General features: G+C 42.0%; 1 protein-coding gene across 5 annotated transcripts in view; it reads left to right on the top strand.

Moving 5' to 3' along the window:
- Positions 1-23,756, top strand: part of PTBP3 (polypyrimidine tract binding protein 3) — a 122,063-nt gene that overhangs the window by 59,681 nt on the left and 38,626 nt on the right. For 3 of the 5 annotated variants that reach the window (XM_073345644.2, XM_073345646.2, XM_073345648.2), the window contains 4 exons: positions 9,365-9,534; positions 10,936-11,082; positions 20,066-20,230; positions 23,567-23,677. In XM_073345644.2, coding sequence (XP_073201745.1) covers positions 9,365-9,534; positions 10,936-11,082; positions 20,066-20,230; positions 23,567-23,677 — 593 coding nt within the window. Of the gene's footprint in view, positions 1-6,925; positions 6,986-8,344; positions 8,491-9,364; positions 9,535-10,935; positions 11,083-20,065; positions 20,231-23,566; positions 23,678-23,756 lie in introns of those variants that run through there. The other 2 variants (XM_073345649.2, XM_073345645.2) reach the window with 2 other exon arrangements.

The raw sequence follows: 23,756 nt of genomic DNA, 5'->3' as shown, positions 1-23,756 counted from the left end.
TTCCTCTCCAAGTGCTTCAAAATGGATTCCTTGAGGACCTGCTCCATGATTTTTCCAGGGACTGAGATGAGGCTGATTGGTCTGCAGTTCTCCCGATTCTCCTTCTTCCCTTTTTAAAAGATGGGCACTATATTTGTCTTTTTACAGTCCTCCGGGACCTCCCCCAATCACCATGAGTTTTCAAAGATAATGGCCAATGGCTCTGCAATCACATCAGCCAACTCCCTCAGCACCCTCGGATGCGTTGCGTCCGGCCCCATGGACTTGTGCATATCCAGCTTTTATAAATAATCCTTAACATGTTCTTTCACCACTGAGGGCTGCTCATATCCTCCCCATACTGTGCTGTCCAGTGCAGCACTCTGGGAGCTCACCTTGTCTGTGAAGACCAAGGCCAAAAAGCATTGAGTACTTCAGCTTTTTCCACATCATCTGTCACTAGGTTGCCTCCCACATTCAGTAAGGGTCCCACACTTTCCCTGACCATCTTCTTGTTGCTAACATATCTGTAGAAACCTTTCTTGTTACCCTTCACATCCCTTGCTACTTGCAACTCCAGTTCTGCTTTGGCCTTCCTGTTTACATCCCTGTATGCTCAAGCAATATTTTTATTCTTCTCCCTAGTCATCAATCCAAGTTTCCACTTCTTGTAAGCTTCCTTTTTGTGTTTTTAAGCTCATTAAAGATTTTTCTCTTAAGCCAAGCTGGTTGCCTGCCATATTTGCTATTCTTTCTGCAAATTGGGATGGTTTGTTCCTGTGCCTTCAATAAGGCTTCTTTAAAATAACGGCCAGTTCTCCTGGACTCCTTTCCCCCTCATATTAGCCTCCCAGGGAATCCTGCCCATCTTTTCCCTGAGGGAGTCAGTCTCCTTTTCTGAAGTCCAGGGTCCGTATTCTGCTGCTCTCCTTTCTTCCTTTTGTCAGGATCCTGAACTCTACCATCTCATGGTCACTGCTGCTCAGGTTGCCACCCACTTCTACTTCCCCTATCAGTTCTTCCCTGTTTGTGAGCAGTAGTTCAAGAGGAGCATGGCCCCTAGTTGGTTCTTCCAGCACTTGCCCCAGTAAGTTGTCCCCAACACTCTCCAGAAGCTTCTGGGATTGTCTGTGCCCTGCTGTATTGCTCTCCTAGCAGATGTCAGGGTGATTGAATTCCCCCATGAGAACCAGGGCCTGTGATGTGGAAACTGCTGTTATCCAAAGAAAGCTTAGTCTACCTCCACCTCCTGGTCTGGTGATCTATAACAGATGCCCACCACATCACCCTTGTTGCTCTCACCTCTAAACTTAATGCAAAGGCTCTCAGCAGGCTTTTCTCCAGTTTCATATTGGAGCTCTGAGCAATCATACTGCTCTCTTACATACAGTGCAACTACTCCACCTTTCCTCTCCAGCCTGTCCTTCCTGAACAGTTTATACCCGTCCATGACAGTGCTCCAGTCATGTGAGTTACTCCACCAAGTCTCTCTTATTCCAATCACATATAGTTCCTTGACTGTGCCAGGACTTCTAGTTCTTCCTGCTAGTTTCACAGGTTTCTTGCATTCGTGTACAGACACCTAAGATAACTAGCCGTTTGCCCTACTTTCTCACTATGAATCTGGAGGCCTCCCCTGTTGCACCCTCCTCCTTGTGTTTCCTCCCAGTAGCCCACTTCCCCATTTATCTCAGGGCTTAGGTCTCCATCTCCCGGCGAAACTAGTTTAAAGCCATCCTCACTAGGTTAGCAAGCCTGCCTGCAAAGACACTGTCAAGGCTGATTTCCCACTCTGGCACTTTGAGCGCAGAAGGTGGGGGCCCGCACGGATTCTAAAAATTAATACTGGCCACTTCAGGCTGGTACTGAACTCCCAAGGTTACAGCTTTTCTCTGACCTTGGATGGGTAGATGCTGCCACCACCCAAATGCAAAAAAAACCTTTTTATCCAGGAAGGCGCACTTGGGAATTCCTCCATGTGGTGTACCCTCAGGCCCTTTCACCCCCACTCTGGGGAAGAGCTGAGAAAGGAAAAAAGAAAAAAGGGAAATCAGCTGTTTCCACCAGCTAATTAAACATGTGCACAAACCTCTTAGGACACAAAAAACCCAATTCTGTTCTTAAAAAAGATAAACTGTATTAAAAACAAAGAGTAAATGCTTCTGGAACTTAGGCTATTGCTAGATTTAAAAAGAGCAAATATAATAATTAAGCATCAAGAATGGTTTTCTCGAGGTTCGGTTTAAAGGTTACAAACAAAACAAAAGAATTTGGGGTTAGCACAGAGGAGTCCTCAAGCCTTACAGAAATAAAAGAAATAAACCTAAACGCATCTTTCTAGACATTCCCTGAACTATTTACATATCTGGGGTTCCAGATAAATAGGTTCGAGGTATGATTTGATGATTTTTCATACCTGTTTTTTAAAGCTTGTTACAGCATTGCTGCTCTATGTCTCCTCTCTGGAGAACAACAGACAGAGAAAGGGAAAGTATTTTCCCAGTTTTAAAAAGTTCTAGCCCTCCCATTGGCTCTTTTGGTCAGATTCCCACTCCCTTTCTTTTACCTATGGGCATTTTTAACTCTTTATAGATAAAGCTTGTAGAGAACAGCTCCTAACAGGGATTTTATAGCTGCTGGCTGGCTGGCTGTCCATAAAAGGGAGTTCTTCTCCTCCCTCTCCCCCTCTCCCCCGCCCAATTTATCACAGATGCTCTTCCCTCTCTTTGTTAGGTGGATCCCATCTCCTCCTAGCAATCCTTCTTCCTGGAACAACATCCCATGGTCGAAGAATCCAAAACTTTCTGACACCACCAGCACAACCCTGCATTTACTTCCACAATTTGATGGTCCATACCTGGGCCTTTTCCTTCAACAGGGAGGATGGACGAGACACAACTTGCGCCTCAAACTCCTTTATCCCTCTTCCCAGAGCCACGTAGTCTGCAGTGACCTGCTCAAGGTCACTTCCTACAGTGAGGACACAGAGCAGTCCCATCTGCCACTCAGTTCTTTATCATTACCTGTGGTAGCAAATAAGAGCACACCATCTCCCCTGATTCCCCATAGTTATTACTTAGAGCTTATAGTTCGTTTTTTGTTAGTTTGTTAGTTTATAGTGTAGTTTTTGAAGTTTTACTTAAATCTGTTCCCTTTATTTAAAAAAAAAAAAAATCAAAAAGCCTTTTCTTTCTTTGGGTCTTTCCTCAGAACCAAGGAATGAGGTCCAGAGGTGGTGAGCAGGTCTCCGAGCTTTAAAATCTGCCCTTTTCGAAGAGAGAGCTCTGCCTGCCAGTGTTGCACATACAAAATGTTTATTTTGTTTAGGGAAGTCTCATATACCTGCGAAGTGTCATTTGTGATTCTTTTTGTAAGCACAGTGCACACACAGGGCTCGTGATGTTGCTTTGAAGTAATATTGATGTAAAAGACAATGCATATTGTCTCTGAATCTGAGAATCCCCCTCAAAAGCAGTCTATTCCTGCTTCAAAACTAATTCCATTGCTCCAGCTATTAGACACATCACTCTGGGGCTCTAAGAGATTGTCTGACTCTGTGATCGCATGCTTCTAGCAAGCACTCTGAGCTTTTCATCAGTCTTCCTTAGGTCAGTCAGTCAGTCTGGCTCCTGCTGCCTGAGGCAGGAAGGAGCAAAGATCTGCAGATGGGGCTTAGCACTGGCTACCATTGCTGATAATCACCTGAGAAGGCTAAAAGTGCTGACTTGTCTAAGCAGGCTCCTTTGAAATCACATTAGTACTGGGAGTCTTCATAGACTCCAGAATCACATTCTTCAGCTGCAGTGCTGCATCCTCTGTCTTTGGTAACCAACATCACTTCATCTGCACAATTAGCATGAGTGCCATATACCACAGATTCATCAGTACTGCACCCTGATAAGAACTCTACGACTTTCAGTTAATATACCAATGCCAATTGTTTGACTCCATTTGACACTCGTTCTTAAAAATGTTCAAGAGATCAAATAACCAGACTTAACCTAATATATTGGCTAAAGACAAATCAGTACAATATGAAAAGGAGACATACATAACCATCTTCAGTGAAGGGAATTCTTACAGTGTGTTCTCCTTTCACAGAAGGTATGCATTTCACCCAGTAGTATTTATAGTATGATTTGTACAAGTTACAAAACCGCTTAACCCACTAGTTTGCACCAGTTTAGTCCTGGCTTTGTCTTGTTCTTTCCCATATCTTGTTCTGAGTACTACATTTGAAGTGCTGATGACCCATGAAAGTACTCCCTAACTGTATTTTGTACAATGTTTTCATGAGTCTTTGCTTTGGCAAATTTCCTATTTTCTAATGCCAAAGCTGACTTCATCTTTGCAAAGTGTTGTGGGACACTTGACGTGGATAAACAGAATTGTGAGACAGGCATAATACATTCAGTGAACATAACTTCCCAACGCTGCTTATGCACATAATGCCTATTGGTGTGGTGTGTATTAAACCTAACATATTGGATAACCAGTACCATTGGTCATAATACAGTTGATGAACTATTATCTATAGTTAGTGAACAGATTGTTTCTGGTCATTCTCCTTCAAGATGTTAGAACTAGTAGTTTTTCTTCGATTGCTTGCTCATGTCCATTCAACTCGAGGTGTGTTTGCTCACCACATGCACTGGTGCTGGAAGTTTTTCCATCAGCAGTATCCGTAGGGGACTGGCTCCAGCACCCACTTGAGGGTGCACACATACTGTGGTATATAGGGCGCCACTGGTTCCCCTTCCTCTCCCCCGCCCTTCCTTCTTGCCACCAGTGACGGTGCTGAAACTGTTGCTGCTCATTTGTATGAACTAGATTCATTTATCCATGCCTTTTGAGAGCATTCTTGAGCCTGTCGTGGTCCTGTGGCAGACCACTGCATCTGTCTCCAACATCTATGTGGGCAAATTGCAGGTACTGAGTAACCCCCCACCCAACCCCAAGAGGTTGAGTACTTTTTTTTTTTTAACCCACCTGGTCTTTGGATCTTTTGATTGTGACTGCAACTCACGAAGTCTAAGATGCCACATTCCCTGAATCTACACCCACATATAAGGAGCCAAAGAAGGTAGATCTTCTATGAAGGAAAGTTTACTCCTCTGCTCGTTTGCAGATTCATATTGCCATCTATCAATCCTTGTTGGCTTGCAATGGGACAAGCTTCTGCAGGAGACCAAAAGTGAATTTAAGGTAGTGGCTATAGACTGCCAGTTGGTGGTGGACCCCATTCTGAGGGTCTGTACACCAAAGCGGAGAGAACAGCATTCTCTGAAGAACTTCTACCAGTATGTTCAGATTGTATTTGGTTGATAAACGTACCTGCCCTAAAGGAGACAGATGTAATCTTGCATATGTCATGTAACTACAAGCTGCCCAATGTACTGAGCCAAACTCTCAGTTAGATTTTTGGATGAGTTTACATGTGAGAAATTGCTGAGAATTTTTCTTTACATTGTATGGAGTGAGTAGAGGTGAGAATGCTTTGCCTCAGTTGATCCTGAGGTCATCTATATTTTCCACACAACAGTATTTAGATTTTTAAAGGGCCATGATTCATACATTTCCACTATTTAGAGCCATTCTTTGCCTGGGACTTGATTGCTGTACTCCTATGTTTAATGGACCCTCTGTTTGAACCCATGATATGTTCACTATATCACCCCTTTTGTTAAAATAGCACTTTTGGTAGCTATTACCTTGGCTCACAGGATTAGCGAAATTCAGGCTTTGATGGCAAGCCTTCTGTATTATGTTTTTCAGAAGGACAGGGTTGAATTCAAGCCACATCCAAAATGGTTACCAAAAATGGTTTTGTATTTTCACATCAATCAATTTATGTACTTACTGTCCCATCCCCGCCCCCAAAGCTTTTAAATCTCCTGTGGAGGCTAAACTCCACACTCTAGACTTTCTTAAGGCTATGTCCTTTTGTCTTGATAGAGCAAAGCCATTTAACCAATCATCCAAACTTTGTGGCTTTGGATAAGTCTAAGGAGCAGGCTGTTTCCTCAGACTCTAAATGAGTTAAACTACATTAAGATATCCTGCTCATTAAATAACTCTCTTCCCCCCTCAAGTTAGGGTACGCTCTGCTAGGGCTCCGACATCTGTAGCTTGCTTTTGGGGGAAATCCCTATTTCTGAGTTCTGTAGTATGGCCACTTGAAGTTTAGTTTGTATATTTACCAATCACTACTCCATTGTGTCAGTTTCTAGGTTAGAATCCCAGTTTGGAAGGACTGTCCTACAATAGTTATTTAGATAGAAATCCTATCACCCACCTACTTGAGAGGTAATTGCTAGTTACACACCTACAATGGGATCCCTCTGGATGACTCCTCAGAGTCTACATACTTTACAGTAACCAGTTTTTCTTGATGCCTTTGTCCTTGTGGATCCCATAACTCTCCTTTCTTCTTCACTAATATGGAGTTCTTACCTGGATTTCTGTTTTGGTGAAAGAACTGAATGGTAAAGAGTGCGGTGGCACCTTATAGACTAACAGACGTACTGGAGCATAAGCTTTCGAGGGTGAATACCCACTTCGTCAGATGCATGGAGTGGAAATTTCCAGAGGCAGGTATAAATATGCAAGCAAGAATCAGGCTAGGGATAATGAGGTTAGTTCAATCAGGGAGGATGAGGCCCTCTTCTAGCAGTTGAGGTGTGAACACCAAGGGAAGAGAAACTGCTTTTTGTAGTTGGCTAGCCATTCACAGTCTTTGTTTAATCCTGAGCTGATGGTGTCAAATTTGCAAATGAACTGAAGCTCAGCAGGGTCTCTTTGAAGTCTGGTCCTGAAGTTGTTTTGCTGTAGGATGGCTACCTTTTAGATCTGCTGTCCAGTGAGGTTGAAGTGTTCTCCTGCATTCCTAATATCTGATTTGTGTTTATTTATCCTTTTACGTAGGGACTGTCCAATTTGGCCGATGTACATAGCAGAGGGGCATTGCTGGCACATGATGGCGTATATTACATTGGTGGACGTGCAGGTGAATGAACCAGTGATGGTGTGGCTGATCTGGTTAGGTCCTGTGATGGTGTCACTAGTGTAGATATGTGGGCAGAGTTGGCATTGAGGTTTGTTGCATGGATTGGTTCCTGAGTTAGAGTTACTACGGTGCGGTGTGTAGTTGCTGGTGAGAGTATGCTTCAGGTTGGCAGGTTGTCTGTAGGCAAGGACTGGCCTGGCTCCCAAGGCCTGTGAAATTGAGGGATCATTGTCCAGGATAGGTTGTAGATCACTGATGTTGTGTTAGAGAGGTTTTAGCTGAGGACTGTATGTGATGGCCAGTGGAGTTCTGTTGGTTTCTTTCTTGGGCTAGTTTTGTAGCAGGAGGCTTCTGGGTACACGTCTGGCTCTGTTGATCTGTTTCCTTATTTCCTCATGTGGGTATCGTAGTTTTGAGAATGCTTGGTGAAGATCTTGTAGGTGTTGGTCTCTGTCTGAGGGGTTGGAGAAAATGCTGTTGTACCTCAGCGCTTGGCTGTAGACAATGGATCGTGTGGTGTGTCTGCGATGGAAGCTGGAGGCATGAAGGTAGGCATAGCAGTTGGTGGGTTTTCGGTATTGGGTGGTGTTAACATGACGGTCACTTATTTGCACCGTGGTGTCTAGGAAGTGGACCTCCCATGTACATTGGTCCAGGCTTAGGTTGATGGTGGGGTGGAAGCCATTGAAATTGTGGTGGAATTCTTTCAGGATTTCCTTCCCATGGGTCCAGATGATGAAGATGTCATCAATGTAGTGTAGGTAGAGAAGGGGCGTGAGTAGACGAGAGCTGAGGAAGCGTTGTTCCAGGTCAGCCATAAAAATGTTAGCATATTGTGGGGCCATGCAGGTGCCCATAGCGGTGCAACTGGTCTGGAGGTATATATTGTCACCAAGTTTGAAATAATTGTGCGTGAGGATAAAGTCACAGAACTTGGCAACCAGTTGTGCTGTGGCATCATCAGGGATACTGTTCCTGACAGCTTGTATTCCATCTGCGTGTGGGATGTTTGTGTAGAGAGCCTCTTCATCCATGGTGGCTAGGATGGTGTTTTCTGGAAGATCACTGAATGGTGTTTGCTTCGCCCTTAATACCCTTGATGAGGGGGAGGGGGCTAAGGTGTGCAAGGTGCATACACAGCCCCAGCATATACTGGTGGCTAAAATATTTCAGGCTTGTGCACACCTGCAGTGGGATCCTTGTGGACAAAACATCTTGAACTCCAGTTACAGTAACCTTGAAAAACTTTATTGAATGAAATTTAAATATTTTTGGAGTCGGTTGTACTAAATGCTAAGGTTATGTATTACTGTGGGCTGTGATTGAATGTAACCTCTCTAGGGAGGATATATGATGTGAACCCTGGGAATTGTTATGAACTTCAGAGGGACTGATTTGAGCAATGCGCCAAACAAGAATGAATTTTTGGGACAACCTGTGTCAAGTGATTTGTCTGGAGAATCTCTGCTCAAGAGAGGGGACAGCTGGGAACCAGAAACCTAAAAGTACGTGCCTTTGGTAGACCATAGAGGGGGAATATAGGTACAGTTGCCCTCAACTGTGAGTGACAATATGGGAAAAAAGTTTTGTAGTTACAGCTTCTTCCTTCAGATTACAATGTGGTAGAGTCTGGTTCCTTATTATGCAACAGGATATAATTAAAAGCACAAAAAATATACTTTGCCTGCTATTCATAAGACATCCGGAGGTTTCTGATAAGAACTTTCTAACCTATGTGTCACTTAGATGGAAACTGTTAACTTAAAAATTACTCTTCTGAAATTTTATCTAGTTGTAACACAAGATTCGAGAATAAAATGTTTCTCATTTATAGGTGCATTTGACCACACTTTCTATATAGTCAGTTTCCTGTTTTTTTAACTCATGAATATGAGGGAGAATATTTTAAAAGTTTGTTTATATTCGTACCCACAGTTTAACTAGTTGCTTTAGTCACACTGGACCCTCCCTACCATAATGATTTTACAATCAAGGAATATGAGCAACAGAAAAAGGGTGATGGAGAAGAATAGAACAGAGAGTACATTTTTATTTTATCACCTATCTCCAACTGCCTTTCAATGTATGATTAGTTGGTTAACTTCTTGTACATGACATGGTACACATGGACCTTGAAGAGGGACTTGGAGGAGAGGGTCACGGCCTGGTGGCTCTAAAACAACACAGGTTTGCAGAGGAAATCGTGAGCAGATGTATTTTTTTAAACTACTTTTGATGGTCTTAATTGAGTAGATTGTCTCTCTTTTACTATTGATAACTACAGATGGTGATCACCTTTAATACTAGTAAAGGAAATAATCTGACTACTTTTTCAGAATTATACATTTTGTAGTAATTGTTCTTTCTCTGATATTCTAGCTAATGGGAATGACAATAAGAAATTTAAAGGAGACAGATCTCCCTGCTCCCCTTCTCGTGTCCTTCATCTTCGTAAAATTCCAAATGATGTCACTGAAGCAGAGGTCATTTCATTAGGTCTCCCTTTTGGCAAAGTAACCAATCTCTTGATGTTGAAAGGAAAAAGTCAGGTATGTAGTTATTTGCATAAGTAAAATACAAGAGAACACTACTTATATACAAGTTAACCTCTTTGATATTGCATTTGCCTGAAATTTTGTAGGGCCAATTATTGTTTTATAGATTATTCAGGACTTTAGCACATCAGTTTTAAAACATTTTTAAATGATGTGATGATATTGATCATAAAATCTGTGTAAATGCCCAACGTAATAAAATGCCATTCTTTATATTATTGGAAGAGATGAAATGAATAGTCCTGTTACTTAATGTTCAGCCTGCTGAGTAATGCTTTTTATTGTCTGTCTTGTACAAAATACTTGTACAGAGGTAAAGAACTACATAGATGCTGACAGCTGTTCTCAAACTTCCTGCTGAGGATAGAGAACTATGGTTACCTACATTTTATTTTTTATTTAAAGAAAAACGTAACTGTTTTTTGCTTAACTAAGTAAACATAAGCTTTACCCTGAATAAACAGTGAAATCTTTATTTTTTAAATAAACCCTAGTGTTTTAGGCATTTCTTTTGGTGATGTCATTTGACACTAACTAGCTTCCAGTTTGTGCACCATCATACTGCTTAACTGAGTACATATATTCTCATGTTTGGATGATTGGGTAGTTGGGGACAGCACAGTTCCAGGAAGGTATGAAACTCATTACCAGGGTGCTGTAGTCACTAAAGTTCAATATAACTATCCCTGCCACATGTTTGTGCTTGCAAGACAGTGGGAATATAAGTGTCCCCAACCATCAGTATATTACTCTTCTGGTTGATGTGATGCATTCATTTTATGTCACAACCACCATGATGTGGAGTAAAGTAAGATTGTTTTTTCAACATGCTTGATTTTGCAAAGTTTGATATTATATACCAAATAACAAATTCTTGCAAAATAGTGATACAAAAATTTACTTGTCGTTGTGCCTTTTGGCATTCTGCAGGCCCTAATGAAGTTCTGTGGTAGGTATGGTGACATCAGCATGGTAAACATTGAGCATTATGTAAAAAAACAACAACCCGTTAATGTGAAATGAGTAGCAATTCTGAATTTGGGACCTAAAAAGCGATAGAGGAAACTTTACGTCTTCCATTGGGTGTTGAGAGCATTCCATACATCATATGTTTAGTGCCTCTATGGAAACCTGATCTGGTTGTGGGCTCTTTTACCATAATAGAAATTTAAAAAGGATTTGCAGGTTAACTCTAAAGTAATTGCAAGTCTCAAAAGTATTTTGAAAAATATAAATCATAAATAGTATTTTGTCTCTAAATACTGAGCAAATCACATGTGTACTTTTAGTTCACATGAGTTTTTCAGATGAGGTGGATTTGGTGGATAAATGATTCTTCAGTATGTTATGCAAACAAAAAAAATTGAAAATTGCAATATTTCTGTTGATTTTTAGGCTTTCTTGGAAATGGCTTCCGAAGAAGCTGCCGTTACTATGGTGAACTACTACACTCCTGTTACGCCTCACCTCCGCAGTCAGCCTGTTTATATTCAGTATTCCAATCACAGAGAACTAAAGACTGACAATCTGCCAAATCAGGCTGTAAGTATAATACATGTAAAAAATGAATACAGTTGTACATTAGTGAACATTAAATTAATGAACTGCTATCTGTTGATGTAAAATGAGTAGTCAGCTTTGACAGAATATTGCTCCATTCAATCATAAATTAGATTGTAAGCTCTCTTAGGCAGGGACTTGTCATCTTTCATGTCTGTAAATTGCTGTTGCACATTAAAAGCTCTTTATATAAAAAAGGCAATTACAGGTCAGAGAGCTTAACTTCAGGACCAAGCAAAATGGGTGAAACTGTAGTAAAGAACAAGAAGTATGTGGACAAGCTACTCCTGGGGGGGATTCTGTGCCAAACAGTTAAAAATTCTGCGCCAAAATTTTAAAAATTCTGCAAATATTGTGTCTCAAAATAATGCATTATAATCACACCAGTTTCAATTGTTTTGGTAAGTTATTTTAAACTGCAATACAAAAGAAAGTTACAATAACTATTCAGCATTTCCTAAACACATGAAAGTTAAGTTACAAATACTTGGTAACTAAAACCCTCCATTCCAGTTATAATTCTATATTTTCATTTAAATTACATTACAGAACACCAAACAGCACCAAATTTTTTTAAAAAAATTGGAATTTCACACATAAAAGTCATAGAGTTTTGCTAATCATTGTCCTAGACCAGGCTGGGTACTTTGATAAGTGCTTGGTTCTGATTGTCCTGACATTTTATTGACTGCTTGATAATTCTTTGTTTTATTCGCCAACAAAGCCTTTTTTTTTCTTTTTTTTTTAATGGATAAGTAAAAATCTAACCCCATTGTGCAACTTTGGCACAGGGATAAAGTGAGAAAGCACATAGATGTTCCTAATAAATTCCATTACTGTCATTTATAAAGCTTTACATCACTCCGGCAATTTAGGGGCCTTAAAACTTTACAGCTTTTATGTTCTTGGGGGAATTGACTGAGAATGGGAGTAGTTAACTAGCAATAGGATCATTAACAATGTTACTGTGCAGACAAGCTGCTACATTTCTGTCTCCAGAGAGTGAGATCAATTAACCAGCAACATTTACTTTAGCTTTTGTAAAAAAACAAAACAAACAAACAAAAAAACAAAAAAACCCATTATTTTAGTTAACTTAAAAACAATTTTCAGTAACATGATACTAATTTAATTAACTGTTTTTTCAATTATCAGGAAGTTACAAACATCTTAGTAGGCAGGCAGGCTGGTACATTTTTGCCTCAGGGACAGAGCCTTCCTCCTGCAAAAAGACCTACCCTCCTCCACATCCCTCAAGCTGTGAAGCGAGAGGGACGGATTCTCTCTCGCTTGTTGGCCGTCCCCACACCCTGACGTCTCCCCCGCAGGCACTCAGGCCCAGTCCCCATTCCCCCCCCCCCCCCCACACACACCCATTGATTTGCATCTTTGAGGCTGCTCCAGACGCAGATTTCTTTTGTTTTTTTTTCTGTGTGGGGGGCACAGAAATATGCAGGCCATATGAATTCTGCTTCCCTGCAGGGGTGCAGAATTCTTTCAGGAGTAACAAGAGTAATCTAATGGGGCGGAGGGTGAGAAAACCTGGATTTGTGCTGGAAGTGGCCCAACTTGATGATCACTTTAGATAAGCTATTACCAGCAGGACAGTGGGGTGGGAGGAGGTATTGTTTCATGGTCTCTGTGTGTATATAATGTCTTCTGCAGTTTCCACGGTATGCATCCGATGAAGTGAGCTGTAGCTCACGAAAGCTCATGCTCAAATAAATTGGTTAGTCTCTAAGGTGCCACAAGTACTCCTTTTCTTTTTGCTAATGGGTATAGTAAACTTGGACTTTCAGAAATCCTTTGACAGGGTCCCTCACCAAAGGCTTTTAAGCAAACTAAGCAATCATGGGATAAGAGGGAAGGTCCTCTCCTGGATCAGTAACTGTGTAAAAGATAGGAAACAAAACATAGGAATAAATGGTCAGTGTTCACAATCAAGAGAGTTAAGTAGCAGGGTCCCCCAAGGATCTGTACTGAGACCAGTGCTGTTCATCATATTCATAAATTATTTGGAAAAAGAGATGTTCAGTGAGGTGGCAAATTTGCAGATGATACAAAATTACTCAAACATCAAGTTCAGAGCTGACTTTGAAAAGTTACAAAGGGATCTAATTAAACTGGATGACTGGCAACAAAATGGCAGATGAAATTCAGTGTTAAGTGCAAAGAAGTGTACATTGGAAAAAGTGATCCCAACTATACATACAAAATTATGGGGTCTGAATGAGCTGCTTGGAGTCTTTGTGGATAGTTCCCTGAAAACATCCACTCAGTCGGCAGCAGTAGTCAAAAAAAGATGATAAAGTTAGGAACCATTAGGAAAGAGATAATAAAATAGAAAATATAATGCTACTATATAAATCCGCGATGTCTCCACACCTTGAAGACGGTATGGAGTTCTGGTCACCCCATCTCAAAAAAGGTTTATTAGAATTATGAAAGGTACAGAGAAGGCCAACAAAAATTATTAGGGTATAGAACAGCTTCCATATGAGGAAAGATTAAAAAGACTGGGTTTATTCAGCTTAGGAAAGAGACGACTAAGGAAGATATGATAGAGGTTTATAAAATCATGGATGGGATAGAGAAAGTGAATAGGGAAATTTTATTTATGCCCTTCATGTAACACAAGAACTAGGGGTCACTTGATGAAATTAATAGGCAGCAGGTTTAAAACAAACAAAAGGAAGTACTTCACACAACACACAGTCAACCTGTGGAATTCGTTGTCATGGGATGTTGTGAAGGCCAAAAGTAGAACTGGGTTCAAAAAAGAATTAGATAAGTTCCTGGAAGATAGGTTCATCAATGGCTGGATCACTTGAAATTTCCCTGTTCAGTTAATTCTCTCTTAAGCATCTGACACTGGCCACTGTTAGAAGGTAGGTTAATGGTTTACTATGGGGCTGACAAATTCTGCAGTGGCTTCTCATTCTGAGTTGGATAGTGTCAGGGGCTGCTGTAACAGCAGTTTACCCTGCTTATATAGAGGAGCCAGCAGAAAAGGCAATGGCTAGCTCTATCAGCTAATTGTGTGCTAGTTTTTCCCAGTGTGAGAAAAGGAGGAGTAAACTGTACGTGGGAACCCTTGAAATATTTCAGGCAGGCTGCTTCTGTTCTCTTCTTTTACAGCTGCTCAGTGAACAATTCTTTAACTCTAGTATTTTTTCAAAGGATCTCATGAAGCTCCCCAGTCTAGAGATAGGAATAGAGTCTCTTGCCAAGACATTCATTCACCTTGAACGTATCTTTTTACATAAAGACCAGATAAACTCTGGCTGCTCTTTGAAAGAATGTAATATGGCCTTTCAGATACCTGTCTCCTCTTTCTACTTTCCTGGATAAGCTATCATAGTGAGTCAGTTTAGAATGAAGGGGTCAAATCAATCCCATGTAAATGCTCCCATGCAGCTTTCTGTATTTGATATGTTAATCTGTGCCATGAACTTCACCACCAAACTAGTGTCTGTAGATCAGGTAGCAACTCTGTTTAAAAACCTGGAAAGATGACTAGATAAAAACTCCCCTCTAATTTTCTCATGTTCATTTTGGAAGAACCTGTGATACAGCAGCTTTTGGGGGGGAAAGGAGGACAAAATATTTCTCCAGGAGAGAGGTTTCTAGAGACTTCATTAAATGTTTGGCAGTGTGACTGGAGAATAGATTTCTGCTATGGAACATGGTAAGGGATAGGCCAGTTAGGAGACTCATCTTCTCTCTGAGCCTCCCTCTGACTACCAGCTTAATCACCTCCGTGATGGACTTTCAGATCAGTATTAGGGATTAATATCTTTATTTCTGGGACCTTTGTACTCATATGGTGGCAGAGAAGCGTTCTGGAGACTTTCAGGGACTGATGCTCTCGCACACATTAAACCTCACAAATGGAGAAGGTTCCACCTTTGCCTGTGTCCTCCAGCTCCCTTAATCGCCGAGGCATGCCTTGAGATCATTCGCCTGTCTAGTATATTGGGGTTGTCTAGCAATTTACAGCATGAAATACAATTCTGCAAGAGGGGCATTGCTGGCACATATCACATTGGCAATGCCCCTCTGCCATGTACATTGGCCAGACCAGACAGTCTCTATGCAAAAGAATAAATGGACACAAATCAGACATCAAGAATTGTAACATTCAAAAACCAGTAGGAGAACACTTCAATCTCCCTGGACACTCAATAACAGACATAAAAGTGGCGATTCTTCAACAAAAAAAACTTCAAAAACAGACTCCAATGAGAAACTGCAGAACTGGAATTAATTTGCAAACTGGACACCATCAAATTAGGCCTGAATAAAGACTGGGAGTGGACAGGTCACTAAAAAAAGTAATTTTCCCTTCTGCTGATACTCTCACCTTCTTGTCAACTGTTGGAAATTGGCATCCACCTTGATTGCATTGGCCTCATTAGCACTACAAAAGTAATTTTCCTCCTCCTCCCTTCTTGTGAACTGTTGAGAATAGGCCACTTCCACCTTAATTGAGTTAGCCTCATTAGCACTGACCCCTACTTGGTAAGGCAACTCCCATCTTTTCACGTGCTGTAATATTTATACTGTTTTCTGTATTTTCCACTTCACGCATCTGATGAAGTGGGTTTTAGCCCACGAAAGCTTATGCCCAAATAAATTTGCTAGTCTCTAAGATGCCACAAGGACTCCTCATTGTTTTTGCTGATGCAGACTAACACGGCTACCACTCTGAAACCTGTCACTTACAGTTCAGTATCAGAATTAAAAATTTTAATTTACAACAGTGGTTCTCTCATTGTCATACCGGGGATTGCTTCTTTGGCACAGTCTTTTATGGACCATGTTTTGTTGTAGAGTCTCTCTGTCCCAATTCCACCCTTTTTCTGTGGCAAATATATAATGCCTGGTCAGATGACAGTAATATTTACAACAGAATTAGGAGATGAGATGAAAATGAACTCCAGTGTGGTGGGTAAGACACTTAGTTTATTCTCTTCTTCTCACCTTTTGTCAATACCATCTCATTTTGCATTTGTATTGTTTTTTTCCCTGTTCAGGGATGTAGGTCTAGGCATTTTAGTTCAGATTCTCTCTTTCCACTGCCTGTAACTGTCATATAGCCTTGGTAAAGCTCCCTCTGCTGGAGAGTCACCAGGCTGCTATGTTTGTGACCACCACACTGGGGCACTTTAAACTGTGCGCTCTTAAGCTTCCTTTGGTCTGAGTCAGTTGCAGTACTCTCTCTTTCCTTGGTCTCTGGCGTGCTTTCTAGGCACAGGCTTTCTTGTTATCCTTCACAGAAATGGGACCTGACAGACAGCTGCTCTCTAGGCCTACCAGGATTAGTGGAGACCCCCCAGTACTTTAAGCCCACCCTTTCCCAACATTCAGACCTTTTTGAGGGCTCTGGGTTTGCAGTTCACTTCTTCAGGGACATGCAGACCAATTACACTTTACTTTAGTTACTTTCTCAGCTGGTCCTGCAGTTCAAAAGACCCTTTTCTATGAAAGCATGCCCCTCTCTCTCTTCTGCCCAAGCTTGTGTGTGGGAGCAGTAAAAGTGGCTGTTAAATTTTGAGTTCTCCCTGAGCCCCTCAAGATCTGTGGCTTTTAAGACTCAATATTAACACCTCGCTTCTTTGTTCCCCTATTTGGGGATTTTCCACTTTCCAGGCCAAGCTTTAATGGTGAAGTGTAATCACATCAACTACAGCAAATGTAATTTATTGACACTCTCTCCACTTGGAACATCAAGAACCGACCGCTGGAAGGCGATCGTCACTAAGGTTCAGCTCCTAACAAGGACCTTGTTACACGCCTTGCTGGATGCGGTTGATATTGCAGTCTGCTCTGTTTCTGCAGTGATTGTCGTGCATCAAGGGTCGTGGCTACAAAGGTGAAGGTTCTCTCTCCTCTTCCCCTCTTCCCCCCCCCCCCCGTGGCGGGGGGGTGTTCAAACCACTGTAGAGGACCTTCCTTTTGACATACGTAAGCTCTTCAATGAGTCTAGTGATTAGTCCTTGCCACACCCTCAAGGGTTCAAGGTCCAAACTGCTCACTTGGGATCTGCACACGTGTGCAAAAGAGTTTAGTGGGTCACAGATGGCTCAGAGATCCTGCCCAGTCTAATTCTGTACCTTCCATTGGTCTACTGAGCCACCCAAGAAGAGATCTAGGTATCAGAAAAGTAATCCATCTTCTGTATTGATTGCTACTACCCAGCCTTCCTTTGCTGATCATCAATTTTGATGTTTTCGGTCGAGGATCTGGAACAGCCCCAACTTCAGATTCTTTCAGATCTCAAGCTACTTTCATGGCACTGTTTAAAAGCATGTACCAGTTGCAGAAATTTGCAGAGCTGCCATTTAGGCTTTCATTCATACTGTTTCCAAACATTATACTTCAGTGTATGCCTCTAGAGAAGATGTGCTTCACAGCACTGGAATTCTGACATCAGTCTTAGAATCTTCTCCAAAGCTTCTGCTGTCTTCAGGAAATACTGCTTGGGAGTCACCTGAAGTGGCACACCCAAAGGGATGTTGTGTGAAAAAGGAGAGGTTGCCTATCTTGTACAGTAACGGGAGTTCTTTGAAATGTTTGACCCTATGGGTGTTGCTCCACTATCTAACCTCCATCCCCACTGCTTCAGAGTCTTGTCTTGTGAGAGTTTGTGGAGGAGAAGGAACTGAGGGGTAGTTCATCCACATGGCTGTATATCTTCTCGGTATGGGGTATGAGGATGCCTAGAACACAGGCACAGGCCAATCAGGCACTGCTGCCAAAATTCTGCAATCAAAGGTGTATGGACTACATGTGCACCTGAAGTGAAGTGCTCACAGGGACAAACATCTTGAACTCCAATTACTGTATGACGTAGGTAACCTCTCCTTTCCCATATCACTATTAAATCCACAGACTGCTTTCATATCCCATCTCAGTACTGACAGTACCCATGGCAAGAAGACCCCAGTGTCCTGCTACAACACAACATACCCAGTTCTGTGTTGAAATGCACCTGTAGGTACAGATGCACCTCTTTCCTTTGACAACACACATGGGGGGACTCAGACCCAGATTTCTTCATAGCACAGTCACAGCTCTGTAATGTGCTTTAGACAAATTCCCATATCTCTTCATATCACAATCACAGCTCTTCCAAGCTGTTCCAGCTTATTCCTCCACCATTTAATATGCTCACCTAACACAGAGAATGCAGCTGGAGTACATGCAGATAATTCCCAGTAGCTGTTCCCAGCTTTTAAGATTATTAAAATTGTATGGACATTTACCTTAATTCTGTATTTCCTGGTTTTCAGAAGTGTGAATTTTGCCAAACTTGCTGTTCTGGAAGGGCCCACACTATCACTGGGCATCTTTAACCCTGCATTAATGAACCTTTTTGCCATTTAATTTTCCTGAACTCAAGTTTCTTATCTCTTGCCTTTGAATTTCAATGTAGAGGATCTGGTAGAGGGGTTTGGAGTAACTGGTTCCGCTTATGCCTGCATTCACAGTTCATAGTATCAGTGTCCCAGGATGAGTCTTTTGAGGGAATTGGGGCTCAGCTTCACCCTGTGCTTTCCAGGTGAGAGGAATAAGTGCTAGAAGTCACATGGTAGAAAGCTGAGAGGAGGCCTGGTGGGATATAAAGCGCAAAATGAGATTAGGAAGCAGTGGGGCTCTCCTTAGCTTCCAGGCAGACAGCCTGAGTATGCAACCCTGCAGGGAGCAGGCTGAGAAGGCTGGAAGTCAGTATGGTGGAGGAAGGCTCCAGCAAAAGGGAGTAAAAAAGCAGGTGACCTGGGGAGCCAAGAGGGAGTAGATACACTCCTGTAGGAGACCCCAGGTCAGGAGAAAGGGCATGATTTATAGTTTGAAGTTTTTGAAAAATATAACTCGATTCCTGAAGAATAGGGATTGAAATCCTGACTCTGTTGGAAATGGTTTTGATGCACTGGCTGGTGAGTTGGTCCACTGGCTTGCAGTCGTCTTAAAGTTGCTCCGGAGAGTGAGTTGCAACATACCTCAGGAATGTGAAAGGGTACAGAATAGCAGGCTGAGGCCAGGTATATCCAAAGTACACGTGATTGTGGATAAATAGAACTCATGTTCCTAATCAAACCTACAGCAATCTGGCTAACAGTTCTGTCTTCAGAAGACTGACTTCCTCTCCATATGTGTGAAGTTAATAAAGGGAAAAGCAAACACCACATCAAGTAAACATTTTAATTAACAATCAAAATGCATAATCTTATACAGTTTTAGATGTGTGTTTGTGTGATGCATGATTTTTGCAGAATACACCATTAAAGTAAAATGGACCAGCGGAGTCCCACTGCTCAACAGTAGACCAGTTCTATCCTTTATTGGGTCTACATGGTAGTGGTAACACAGTAGTATCATAATAAGCTTTTATATAATGCTTCTCATCCATAGATCTCAAATAGCTTTACAAAGAAAGGTAGGTATCCTTATTACCATTTTACAGATAATGGAACTAAGGCAGAGGGGTGAAATGAGTTGGTGATACAGCAGGTTGGTGGTAGTGCAGTGAGTCCCAGTCCAGTGCACTATTTGCTTGTTGGAACAGGACCGACGCAGCTTGGCTCCTGTTGTGTGTTGAAAGTCTCATCCTAGGTCTTTGGGGCTTTCAGCTCATTTAAAAATAGAGTTGTAAAAATGAGGCTTTATTAGTCCAACGCATCATCATAAATAAAGTGAGGAACACGATGAATATTGAAGGTAGTCTGCCATTTTTTTTGTTGCTGTATATTGTGTGTGCAAGTACTGTACGGAATACTTCCTCCAAATAACTTGACTGTACTCCTTACCTAAAGTTATCCATTGGAGTCTTGTGTGAATATTTTCTAAATATAAGTACAATATAAGTCTGTATAACTTAAACTGATAAACAACATTTTTACATATTTTATTTGCATGATAATTGTTTATGTAAGTTAACTCTTGTCTTCCTCCTCTTTCTCAGAGAACCCAAGCTGCATTGCAAGCAGTGAATGCTGTGCAGTCTGGAGCCCTAGCTCTGACAGGCGCTCCTGCTACTGAGGGTGGACTCCTTCCAGGTCAAAGTTCTGTTCTCCGAATTATTGTTGAAAACCTTTTCTACCCTGTCACTTTGGAAGTGCTGTATCAGGTAACGAGGTGTGGGGAGAGGAAGCAAATGGTTATTAAATACTATCTATAATGCTAGTGTAAATCCAGTACCTCTTTGTCTAGAAATTGTACTTCGGATGTTCAACGTGTGTGAGGATTGCCACTTCAAGATGAACTGTAGTCAATTATTATAGTGCCATGTTTGAGTGGATTTAATTCAAAATGACAAATGTATTCTTTGTTCTTACTAGTGACACTCGCTCTTCCATGCCTTCTTTTGATCCTCCTGCTTCTTTGAGTAAGGACTTTTAAACAGCATGTTGAGGAAGAAACATCAAAACTGTCATGCTTTATTGTTAACTTTTATGCCAGTTTTTTCGGTAGCTCATTCCTGGGCATACAGTTGCTCCTAAGAATTTGTTATGTAAATATTCTGTTTCATTATCGTTTTTTGGACGGTCAGACTGACATAATTTTATTTTAGTTGTAATATTTACCTATAAATAACCTAATTTATATGGATTTGAAGGAAGTGTGTGTTCTAGAGACTGTATACTTAGCTCCTGGGCAAGGGGAAGTGCTTTATCACCAGCAACCCCCTGATTAATTTTAAGATGCATGATGAAAAGACTGTAATAGAGATTGCTGTTCTGTCCTTTACTAGAAAGATGATCGCTGTAGTGTAGGAACCATAAGCTTGGGATGCCTAAAACTAGGCAAGTAGTTAGGGTTATCAGTCATAGATAAGGCTACGTGTTAGTCACAAGTATTTTTAGTAAAAGTCACGGACAGGTCATGGGCCCTAAACAAAAATTCACAGCCCGTGACCTGTCCATGACTTGTGCTAAAAATACCCACCCTGACTAAAACTTGGGCCGGGGGCTGTGGGTGCTTGGGGGTGTGTGTGTGTCCAGGGGCAGTGTGTGTGCTGGAGGAGGTGGCCTGTGACCCCTGCTGGTACTGGAGGAGTGGCGGGGGGAGGGTTTGGCAGGGGTGGCAGGGGCTTCCTACCCGGTTCTGTGTCATTGCAGCTTCTAGGCAGCCAGGGCAGGGGCTGCACTTCTCCTGCCACAAGCACCAGCTGCTGCAGCTCCCATTGGCAGGGAACTGCATCCAATGGGAGCTGCGGGGCCAGGGCCTACAGGCAGCGCAGACACCTTCTGCTGCTTAGGAGCTGCTGGGGTGCCATGCCGGTGGGAGCTGGGGAGTCCCCCCTCGCCCCCCCAAGTTAAGCACCCCCAGCACTCCACAGCCCCCTTTCCCTTGGCCTGAGCCCCTCCCACACACCCAAACTGCTGCTGCTGTCTCAGGAGCTAACTGGCTTGGGCAGTCAGGGGCTTGGACTAGATGACCTCCTGAGGTCTCTTCCAACCCTGATATTCCATGAAGGCCCTGCATAACTCTGCTCACACTTGGATCTAGTGTTTTGTTGCATTCCTCCTTGCTGTTCATGTTCTTCCAACAACATTCCCTTTCCTTCTTCCACTCCCCTTTCTGCTGTCTCGCATTCAGTGTTGTATGCATGGATATTCTCCAATTCCAGTGTGCTCCTTACATTCTTCTTCTTCAGATCCTTTTTTATTATTTTTTTATGTTACTGTAGCACCGAGAAGCACCAGTCAGCAACCAGGACCCATTATACTAAGCTCTGTACAAACACAGAACAAAAAGATGGTCCCTGTCCCAAGGAGCTTACGACATAAGTATAAGACAAGAGACAACAAATTAAAGAGTGAAGTGGGGGGGGGGGGAGCTTGTGTCCAATTTCTCCTTTTACTGAGTCTTATAGTGGATCTTCTGTCTTTCTATGTCTTCTATGTAAGCTATCAGAGGCAGAGATATCGTCTTGAACACAGTGATTACTCTTGACAAATAAAAAATTATATAGCATTTTGAGCTTCATATCTCATGGACAATGATTTTTGTGGTTTCAAAAATAAAACGTGGATACATGAGCTGTTTAGAAGAGATCTTCCGTTACTGAACCTGTAGGATTCATCCAGCTTTGTACCTAGTACTTCGAGCTGTCATAGAATCATAGGAATTTAGGGTTGGAAGAGACCTTGGGAAGTCATCTAGTCCAACCCCGTGCTCAAAGCAGGACCAACCGCAACTAAATCATCCAAGCCAGGGCTTTGTCAAGCCAGGCCTTAGAGGTTTTTAAGGATGGAGATTCTACCACCTCCCTAGGTAACCCATTCCAGTACGTTATCACCCTCCTAGTGAAAGTGTTTCCTAATATCCAACTGAGACCTCCCCCACTGCAAATTGAGACCATTGCTCCTCGTTCTGTCATCTGCCACCACTGAGAAAAGCCTAGCTCCATCCTCTTGGGAACCCCCCTTCAGGAGTTGAAGGCTGTTATCAAATCCCCCCTCATTCTTCTCTTCTGCAGACTAAACAAGCCCAGTTCCCTCAGCCTCTCCTCATAAGTCTTGTGCCCCAGCCCCCTGATTATTTTTGTTGCCCTCCACTGGACTCTCTCCAATTTGTCCACATCCTTTCTGTAGTGGGGGACCCAAAACTGGACGCAATACTCCAAATGTGGCCTCACTAGTGCCAAATAGAGGGGAATAATAGCTTCCCTCAATCTGCTGGCAGTGCTCCTACTAATGCTGTCCAATATGTCGTTAGCCTTCTTGTCAACAAGGGCACACTGCTGACTTATATCCAGCTTCTTATCCACTATAATCCCCAGGTCCTTTTCTGCAGAACTGCTGCTTAGCCAGTCGGTTCCCAGCCTGTAGCAGTACATGGGATTCTTCCTTCCTAAGTGCAGAACTCTGCACTTGTCCTTGTTGAACCTCATCAAACTTCTTTTGGCCCAATCCTCCAATTTGTCTAGGTCACTCTGGACCCTATCCCTACCCTCCAGCGTATCTGCCTCTCCCCCCAACTTAGTGTGATATGCGAACTTGGTGAGGGTGCAGTCCATTCCATCATCCTCAAAGACAGCTTGTGAATCCCTGCTCTCAACTGCTTTGTGAAACCCCACTTCTCAAACCAATACTCCAATGTATTCCAGCATCTCTGGAGGTCTAGAACAAAAGCTCTCTCTCTTTATGCAAGTTCTGAGCAAGTTCTGTGGCATGTAACTTGAGAGACAGTGACTCTTGCTCTTGGAGAGAATTAACTTTTTATTTTTTTTATTTTTTTTTGCCGGACGTGGAGGAAGTTAGTGGCCAGTAGAAAATATTATGAACTTGCCTCCAAAACATGGATTCTGATAGAACTGAGAATTATTTTGTTCATTTCGAATATAAAATTATTCCTGAAAAACAGTATCTCAAGAGCTAAAATTGTGTACTGTAGCTTTAAAAGTATACAGATACAGTTTTAAAAGTCCAAATTATTTATTTCTTGATTTATTTTTTAGATTTTCTCCAAGTTTGGAACTGTCTTGAAGATTATCACCTTCACAAAGAACAATCAGTTTCAGGCCTTGCTTCAGTATGCTGATCCAATGAATGCACATTATGCCAAAATGGTAAGCATAAAGATATACATCTGACCTATTTAGTCAACATAAAATAAATTACAGAAACATTCTTTACATGTACATGGTT

Source organism: Lepidochelys kempii, chromosome 5 (assembly GCF_965140285.1).
Source record: "Lepidochelys kempii isolate rLepKem1 chromosome 5, rLepKem1.hap1, whole genome shotgun sequence".
Lineage (NCBI taxonomy): Eukaryota > Metazoa > Chordata > Testudines > Cheloniidae > Lepidochelys > Lepidochelys kempii.
Note: the sequence above shows the minus strand (reverse complement) of the source record. Positions and strands in the feature narration are given on the sequence as shown.